Genomic DNA, 9,010 nt, shown 5'->3' with positions numbered 1-9,010 from the left:
CGCAGAGTAGGGTGGCGTAGGATGCGGAACGGACATCAGGGGTGGAGCTTAACTATGGGATAATGGAAAAGATGATTGGCGCTGTTTTTGGGACCCTGCAGCCAGTTAGGGGAGGCATAAACGAGGGGCGCATCAGTGGGAATCCGAAATGGGCTCGTTATATCCAGAAGGGGATGAACCCCGCTGCAGTGTGGAGGTCGCTGCGCCCGACCATTGGTTGGGGATCGAAATCTGCCAGCCGTTCCATCCCGAGATACGCGTGTTAATTTCCAAAGCATTCACGGCGGATTAAAGATGGAGGTCCAAGGATGAAACCGGGGTACTGCAGGAAATCAAGCGAGGCTCGATTTTGCTCTCTTTGCCCGGGACTTCGATTTCGAGGGACCGTTTGTCAACCTCGGAGCGAATCGCGCCTTTCGAGCGGGGAATTTTTCACGCCCGCCTCGAGGGCCAACGGTTGGAAATTGTCGTTATTTCTCATTTTGCAGGCTCGAACCTCCCGGGGGCCGTTTACCCAGGGCCGTCAATCGATCGCTCGATAACGAGGAACCCGAACCTCCACCGGGGGCAGGGAATTTATTCCTGGCGAAGTCGATACCATCGGTGAGGATAAATCAACACGCGTCCTCCTCTCGACTCGTCGAATGAAAGGAGAGCGCGGAAAAAGGGACCATCCATCGAGTCACGCTCGTCACGTCGGTCTGGAAAAAATTAACTGCAATATAATCGTTCTCCGACTTGACACTCTACAAAACGCCCCGAAGCCTCCGAGGAACGACCTGCCCACAATGGCGATTCAATTTACCGGGAGCCCAGTATTTTTTTTTTTTTTACGCGAGTACATTGTGGGAATCACTCGGAGGATACATTGGATAAGCAGGGATAATTGGACACTCGGTCATTGTTGCAACCATTTACCTATGTACATGCGATTATGGTACCAAAGTGCTTTTATGTACTAGGGTCTCACTTCAGTTTCGCACATGGACAGAGAAAGTGTACCCAACGCCGTTTTTCCATCAATTTATTTAGTTAAAAGCGCCATTCTCTTATCATATATCAGTATTCCATACATTTTAACTTTCTCGGAGAGATGCTCTATGGAACAGCGAAAACCGCATAAAAATCCGTTTAGTGGTCTCGAGATTAGCTTTATGTTATGTGTAGATGTGCCTAATCTGTAAGCCAGAAAAACGGAAATGAAACGTCGCGGTGACTGGACTAATCGTTAAGGATCACTGTTTATGTATCGATTCCTGGTGCGGGAGGTTTCTGGAAGACGTTTCAGGCGGAATTTAGAGATTAGGCGGAAATTGGGGTGAAAAAGAGGTGCGTCTCCCGCTTGGGGAGTAACTCTTCCCCGAGGCTTCGCTTCCGTTTCCGGCGAACGGCAGGGCTGGGCGGCGTAGGGCGAGTATCCAAATGAAATCTCCGCGGCTAATAAATATTCGGCTATCGCGGTTAATCGGGTTATCGCGAGTTATCGCGGCCCGAGGGCGGGCTCGGTTTGCGCGTCGAGACTACCCGTAAGTATCCACCTATAGTGCTCTACCTTGCGTGTAAGTGGACTCGCGAATAGCGCGCGAGTACCGATATTAGCTCGTCCGTATTAGTGTGGCCACACATCGGCTTCTATCGTTTCAGATACGAGTAATAAACCCGAGGTGTGGAGTGCCGCGATGGCGCTGCTCTGGAATTAAGTCGCGCTCGAGACTGAAATTCCACCGTAAGAAAAAATGGCCTCTAATCACAGAATTGTCTTATCGGAAATTTGTTTCAGGGCGACAAGAGGAACTCATTGCATCCAGCACCTCGCCATTACTCCTACATAAGAAGTCACACCACAATGAGTGTCTGAAAATTATAATTTTTTTTTTTTTTCGAAAACAGATATTCTCGATGGGTCTTCGTATAAGATTGAAAAATGTGTAGTGGGTTTGCTGCAACTCCTTTTTGTGCAACTGACTATTTTTTAATTTCTTTGAGACATTCATCGTGGTGTAGGCCTTTAACTTGTAATGGGACGTCGAGAACACAGTTCCACGGGAATTTCAGGACCGAGTCCTGGCATTTTGGGCCGTAATTTGCTTCCTGACTTGCATAATGCTAGAACGTCGGTGCAGGTAAGTAGCATGGCACACTGCCATGCCGCAACATCGCTTCCCGGTCGAGGCCGTCGGTCGTGTATGGAGGCTCTTGCGCATAATTGCTTAATTGCACGCCCATACATCAGCTGGCAAAGTAGCTGACAGTCGCTATCACCCAAGATCCATCTGGCAGAAGTTTTTCCGGATTTTTAACCGCGTCGGAAAACTCGATCGACCTCCTCCAGACAAGTTTTCCACCTGAGCGATCCTTTCCTAACTTCCGAGATATATAATGCGCATCTCTTCCACTGAAACCCTATTTTTGAGTTCATACGATCACCTTTCATAATTGCCAGAATTAAAATTGACAGTTTCGTACACGACTTAAAAACTTTAACCAATGACGGGACTTCGAAATAATGCAATTCTTTTTTCATGCGAAAAAAATATCCGGATGAACTCGAGAATCGAGTTTCAGGGTCGACAATGTAAATCGTGGATCTTCCTCTTCGTTCCAATTGAGCTTAGCTGGAAGAAAAAAAAAAAAAGAAAAGAAGAAGCGAAATCAAGGTGTCGGTAAACTCACGTTGAGGTTAGGAGGTCCTTGGCGCTGAAAAATCCTGGATTTATGCCCGAGTTGCGGCTGTACAGAAGTGTATAGAGGTTTTCTTCCTCGTATCGGCCGAGGCGAAGACGATGATTAGAGTAATCACGGCCGGGCAAGTAACGTTCGCCGATTACGATAATTTAACACGGGACGGCGAGAGAGCCGGGCGATTTGTAAGTGCGCCGCGAATTCCTCAACGGCTGATGAAACGCCGCTAATTATCATCGTAGAGCGATCAAACCGCTAGTTGTCAGCGAGGAGCTCGTCGTTCCATCCCGATTACAACCCTCCATTAATATGGCGACTACCATAAGCGACCAGGACGGATTAATGCAGAACCGGCCTGCACCATGGCTCTCCTCTGAACAACTTCCGGTCTTCCAGCGAGGTGTCGGCGCACGCACGTCCGTTCCATGCATCGTCTAATCCCGGTAAATCGAAATCGACCACCAGGAAGAATGATTAGATTACTACCTCTCTGTAATTAGATTCAAGTACGTTGTAGCGTCGCAATAAAAATTATCTGCAGACGATGCATTTCATGGGTTAGTCCAAGTCCAACGGCAAGGGAACTCGAATGCGGAAGAACAGTCTGAGTCATATAACACAGATTACTAAAACAACGCGTAGTCGCCAGGAAAAGGAAAAGCAATATGCATTTAACCCTTTCGCCGTAGAGAAATTTAATATAGAGCGCGCGACACACACGGCAGGTAAAACGATTATTACGAGCGTTATTAAAGCACGGAAATTCCGCAGCGGATGTATACAGGTAACATACCAAGCGACTAGTAACAACGAACGCATCTAATTTTACCGCTTTTCCCTGGCCGTTTCGATCGCACAATGAAAAGGCATCGTTAATGCAGTATATACCTCCAACAGAGGTTATGTTTGTCGTTCCCCGAAGCTCTGGTGAAACACTGCCCCGTAATTCCGGGAGTTTACGACAAGCTTCGAGCCCAGGGACAATTGGATCACTTGGCAGTTAAGGTGTTACGAAAGTGCTCCATATATGCATACCAAAAATCCGAAAAATGATAAAACCCTGTCATATCACCTTACCACTTTGACTGTCGTATTACTTGACCGTATTCGGGTGACATAGCGGTAGTCAACGTGTTAATCTTCAAAAAATCATAGTTACGAGATTTCGGGTTCCTTTCATCCGCAATTGGTCCCTCCTGTCCCCCTCCCGTGGTCCAACAAAGAGCAATCGTTCAGCGGCGTTACCAAAAAGCCGTTACTCCGTGCGTTAAGATTTTAAGTGGAACTGGCGAGTAGTTCAGGGATGGCCACACGCGTAGCGCGTCGCGTCCTCCTCCCGCCCGACCTCTGGCGACGGTAGATAGGAGTTGCGTCCAAAAAAGGGGGAGCGAGATGGCGACGGAGAATCCCTTAGCCGAGAGAGAGAAGGAAACGCGAGCGCGATTGTAAGGGAGAGGGAGTAGGAGAGAGAGGGGGGAGAGCGAGGGGAGGCAGAAGGCAGGGCTTCCGGCGCGGCCGAGCGGTCGACCAACCACAGCGACTGCTGCCTCGACTGGGCGCTCCGCGCCGTGGCAGGTTTCCGCTCCGTCCACCAGATGTCGAGTTCCCCCTCGCCCCTCGTGGAGAGTAGACCTCCCTCCGACGCTGCAGGGCAGGCCAGGGTCTCCTGGATCCGTGCTGGGCGTAGCGGTTCATGGTCGACGCCTCGGAACGCCCCTCGACGTCCCTCCACCGTTCGGACGAGGGCAGACGTGCCGCGGCAACCAACTGGACAACCAGCTCTCTCGACAGACCGGGTTTCGTTGAACTGCTCCGCTCGCGGCTTCTCTGGACGGAAGTCGCGCAACACCGCGCAACGCCGCGATACAGCGCGTGACAACGCGCAGTAACGCGTAGTAACGCGCACCGCTGCGCTGTGCCTGGATCTGGGTGAGAAAGAGTGTCGGCAAGTGTCGCAGCGTGCGAGGTCGGGGAGACTGGAAGAGGTCATGGAAATGGATCGACGAGGTTGAACGCCGAGTCGGAAGTGTAGAGTACTAAGGTCGTGGGCAGGTTAGAGGAAGGCGCTAGAAGAGGTTTTGGGGCTGGAGGGATGCCCAAGGGAGCAGTCGTTCCGGGGGACAGGAAGGGATGAGGCGTTGAAGCAAGATGGTCTGAGAGGAAGAGGAGCGCAGAGTGGTTTCTTGGACCCGGGATGACGTTGGAGAGGTCGCAGGGCTGGAGGGTGGCCTCGAGGTAGAGAATCCTTCTCGGGGTGCAGAATGAAAGGGAGACTGGTCGCGATCGAGGAGAGCTGAAGAGGTCCGGTAGATCGGACCATGACCATGACCAGCAGCCCAGCCGCGACGGAGGTGATGGAGATGGTGGAGACGCGCGGGCAGATCGGCGTCCACGAGGACGTGGACAGGAGAGACCTGGGGAGCGACTGCGAGAGCGATACCAGCGAGGTCCTGAGTGTTGGGAGCGAGCCGACGCCCACCCTGGACGCCCGGGAGGGACCACCCAGGGTATACGAGGAGAGACAAAGAGACTTCCGGGACGACAGCAACACCAGGACGTCGGCGACGCCCTCGCCGGCGGCCTCCCCCTCGAGCTCGACCAGTTGCAACGACGGAGGCCTTTATTACCATCATCGCGGGGGTTCGGGAGCTCCCGTGCAGACCCCCAGTCCACCCGGGTACAGCCAAACCCCGTCTTCGCCTGCCGCCTCCGTCAGGTCGCCCTCAAGCGTCGCCACGTCTTCCCCAGGGAGACCCGATCCTAGTCAGGACGTGGTCGTGCCCAGGTACCCCTCGTCCCACGCGCATCTGGTGCCCCGGTACCCCAGGGATGCCGGAGACCTTGTGGACTACCCGCCGAGATTGCCCCCTCCGCATCTAGGACATGAGATCGTTTATCCGACCATGGAGAGGCTGCACAGGACCCCCATCAGCGTCCCCCTGGTGACCAGGTTGCCTCTGTCCCCGCCGTCGGCGATGACCGTCGCTGGTCTCCAAGTCGCCACTCCTGTTCTCCATCCCAGCGCGTGCCGAGATCTCAGGGACTTGCGGGACCTCAGGGACCTTCAACCTCAACACCTTCCCCAGCATCCTCATCCTAATCCCAACGCTCACCTGCAGCCCACCTCGCAGGTGCAGCACGTCCCCGCCACCGCGGTCCACCACAGGCTCTCCGTCGGCAAACTGCTGCACTCCTCGCCGCCACCACCTCCTCGGGACCCTAGTCCTAACTCTCCCAGGGAGGAGAACGGACCCAGGACCCTCGGGGGGATTGGCCATCCTAACAACCACGGAAACAACCACAACAACAACCTTCAGCACCAAGCCAGTTTAAAGTTCAGCATAGACAATATCCTTAAGGCGGACTTTGGCAGGCGCATCACGGACCCCATCTCCCTGAAGAAGTCTCGCCCGAAGAAGGTCGTGCCTAGACCCATCGATCTTACCAAGGACTTCTTGGAGTCCTCGTCGGAGAGCTCGGAACGGGGATCCGAGACCTCCACCAGCAACACCTCGCCCGGCATCTCCGTGGGCAGTGCCACGTCTGCTACCGCTGGCGCTGCTGCTCCTCCGGAACCTGGCAAGCAGATGCTCTGGCCGGCGTGGGTCTACTGCACCAGATACTCCGACAGACCTTCTTCTGGTAAGTACCCTTTATGATCCATTTGTTCCCTGCGAAGGGAATTGGGGAAGAAATGGGATTTGGTACGGACCGATGGTCTTGCGATTAATCACATTCCGCCATACAAATGAACATTCTGGGACAAACAGCTGATCACTGATGTTGGTCGGCCTGCGATCGTGAAACTCGGCAGCGTTTCGCGCCAAGTACATGCATGATCGAATTTAACCGCGCATTGTCGCTAAGTGCTTATTTAGTCTTGCTTGATCTGGCGCTAAATGCTAATGACGTACAGAAAGAGCGAAAAGGACTCGTTGGCTTCCGTTCGCTCTTCGACGGGCTCTCTTTTCGTCCTTTGACTTTCTTGAAATCTCGAGTACGACCATCAGGTCCTGGCGGTACTTGCGGAGCAGATATGTCTCGGTACCCATTGCACTGCTTCACGTAGGGTCGTAATTTATACCAGTGGACGGTTTCGCGAGGTGCAATTAGGTAGAGGAGAGCTCGCCTAAGAAGCGACGTGCAATTACGCCTGTAATTAAGCGAACGATTAATACGTACGTCGGTCGCGGCAATTACAGGACGGAGTCCGGGGATTTTTCCCTATTCTCCCGCCGGGCTCGGAAAGTGTCCCGACTCCGTCTTTGGCATCTCCTTAAACCTGAAACTATCATATCATTAACGTCGAATAGCGGCCAGGTCGCGTAATTAAGGTGGTATGAAAGGGTCATTGTATCATTCATTGTTCACACAAAATTTCTTTTATTTAGCTTAGATCACATTTTGAGAGGGGAAATGAAATTTCACGTTCTTAGGACCTCTAAAATCACGTCCTGAAGTTCTAAATGATTCGCACCCTGTTTGGAGAAAAGTGTTTTTTTTTTTATTTAATTTTTTTTTTAATACTTTGACGTTTTATATATGTTGAATTTCTCTTTCATATCACGTTAATACCTCGTTTTGGTATTGGCCACTCGTTAAAGAGGTCGATGGGTTTCCTAACGAAAGGCCCGCGAAATAAAGAGACATTAATTTGCGGAGCCAGCTCGCCGTGGCACGAGAGCCGATATAGAGACGCGAGGTCGAACCCCTTATCGGGCAGCCTCCAGGGATCCATCGATCTTATTAAGGCTAAATCGAAGGTGCCGTTCCATGGCGATCCGGTAACAAACCTGGCCGAGAAGTCGGCCACTCGAGGCTTGTTTCACCGAGACGCATTGCGACTGTGATTTCCACTGGAACTGTTACCACGCGTCACTCCAAGGATCCCCCCCCATTTGGACATTTTGTATAAATTATTTATCGGGGGAAATCACGGGGCATAATTGGCTCGGGTTATGGCGGCTGTTAGATGCATAGGTCTTGATACTTCGAGAAATTTTTCGGTTCGAGTACCGTCGCGTTCTGACGCCATTTTGAATTTTTTAGTAGAGCGCCGATGGGACGATGCACTGTAAAGTAACTTAGAAAAATCAAACGCGCTTAAGGTGATATGAAAGGGACTGTACATATATGTATAAAGGGTCATATAAAGCGATTCTATCAGTGGGATGAAATTTCCACGGCGAAGAGTATCTCGAAGAGATACTATTGATACTTCGAGAAATTTTTCGGTTCGAGTACCGTCGCGTCCTGACGCCATTTTGAATTTTTTAGTAGAGCGCCGATGGGACGATGCACTGTAAAGTAACTTAGAAAAATCAAACGCGCTTAAGGTGATATGAAAGGGACTATACATATATGTATAAAGCGATTCTATCTGTGGGATGAAATTTCCACGGCGAAGAGTATCTCGAAGAAGTGCTCGCCGTTCCTCCCGACCGGGTATCGATACCTCACCGATAAGAAGCTCCGATTTACGTAATCCACCTTCAGGAAAAAGAAATTGCCTCGGGATGGAGAACCGAGAAGAAAGACCCGAAGAAGTGCTACCTCGAAATTCCCGCGATGCTCTAAGAGTACCCGAAGAGTCCTCTTCGTCAGATCGAGTTTCTCCGAGATATCAGCATCCCTGGGTAATTTCACTCGGTACCGAGTAACTCACCCGATATAATCGACCTCATTTAACGACTCTGGGTTCGTTAATCGTTAATTGCGGAGGCGCCATCATTGCGGCCGAGCCGCGTCGCGGCGGCAACCTGCGATTAAATACCTTTCATTAATTAATTCATTCTGGCGGGTATTAATTGAGAGATCCCTATTTTCTTCTTCTTACGTCGAGGTATCACCGGTAAATATCCGTGCCTTAACCCTGTCGACTAAATTTTTCTCATTTTTGCCAACTTCGTCAGTCCACTCATTAATTAATTAATTCCCGTGGTTTAAATCTATCGATTCAATTTTCCTCATTTTTGCTAGCGTTGTCAGTCCATTCTTTAATTAATTAATTCCCGTGGCTTAAATCTATCGACTAAATTTTTCTCATTTTTGCCAACTTCGTCAGTCCACTCATTAATTAATTAATTCCCGTGGTTTAAATCTATCGATTCAATTTTTCTCATTTTTTGCTAGCTTTGTCAGGGTATATGTCGACATGTTGTCTGCGTACGTGGTCGCATTTATCCGGGGAATTAAATATGTAGAAAGGGAGATCGTTTTTTGGCAGGAGTCCGGGCTCGGCTCGAGGTGACGAATGTGGACCGGAAGTGAAGCTGTCGTCGGGGACAACGATATAATGAACGTCTTGTCACCGGGTGGACCGTCGAGG

The 9,010-nt window shown here is 50.9% G+C and overlaps 1 protein-coding gene across 2 annotated transcripts in view; it reads left to right on the top strand.

Moving 5' to 3' along the window:
* Positions 1-5,350: 5,350 nt before the first annotated feature.
* Positions 5,351-9,010, top strand: part of LOC105696583 (homeobox protein invected) — a 36,400-nt gene continuing 32,740 nt past the window's right edge. For both annotated transcript variants that reach the window (XM_012419165.1, XM_012419156.1), the window contains exon 1: positions 5,351-6,324. In XM_012419165.1, coding sequence (XP_012274588.1) covers positions 5,586-6,324 — 739 coding nt within the window. In that variant the 5' untranslated portion in view covers positions 5,351-5,585. The remainder of the gene's footprint in view (positions 6,325-9,010) is intronic.

The sequence above is a fragment of the Orussus abietinus genome, unplaced genomic scaffold, assembly GCF_000612105.2.
Source record: "Orussus abietinus isolate OABI.00-Male unplaced genomic scaffold, Oabi_2.0 scaffold13, whole genome shotgun sequence".
NCBI classification, from domain to species: Eukaryota; Metazoa; Arthropoda; class Insecta; order Hymenoptera; family Orussidae; genus Orussus; species Orussus abietinus.
This window is presented reverse-complemented; position numbering and strand designations above follow the sequence as displayed.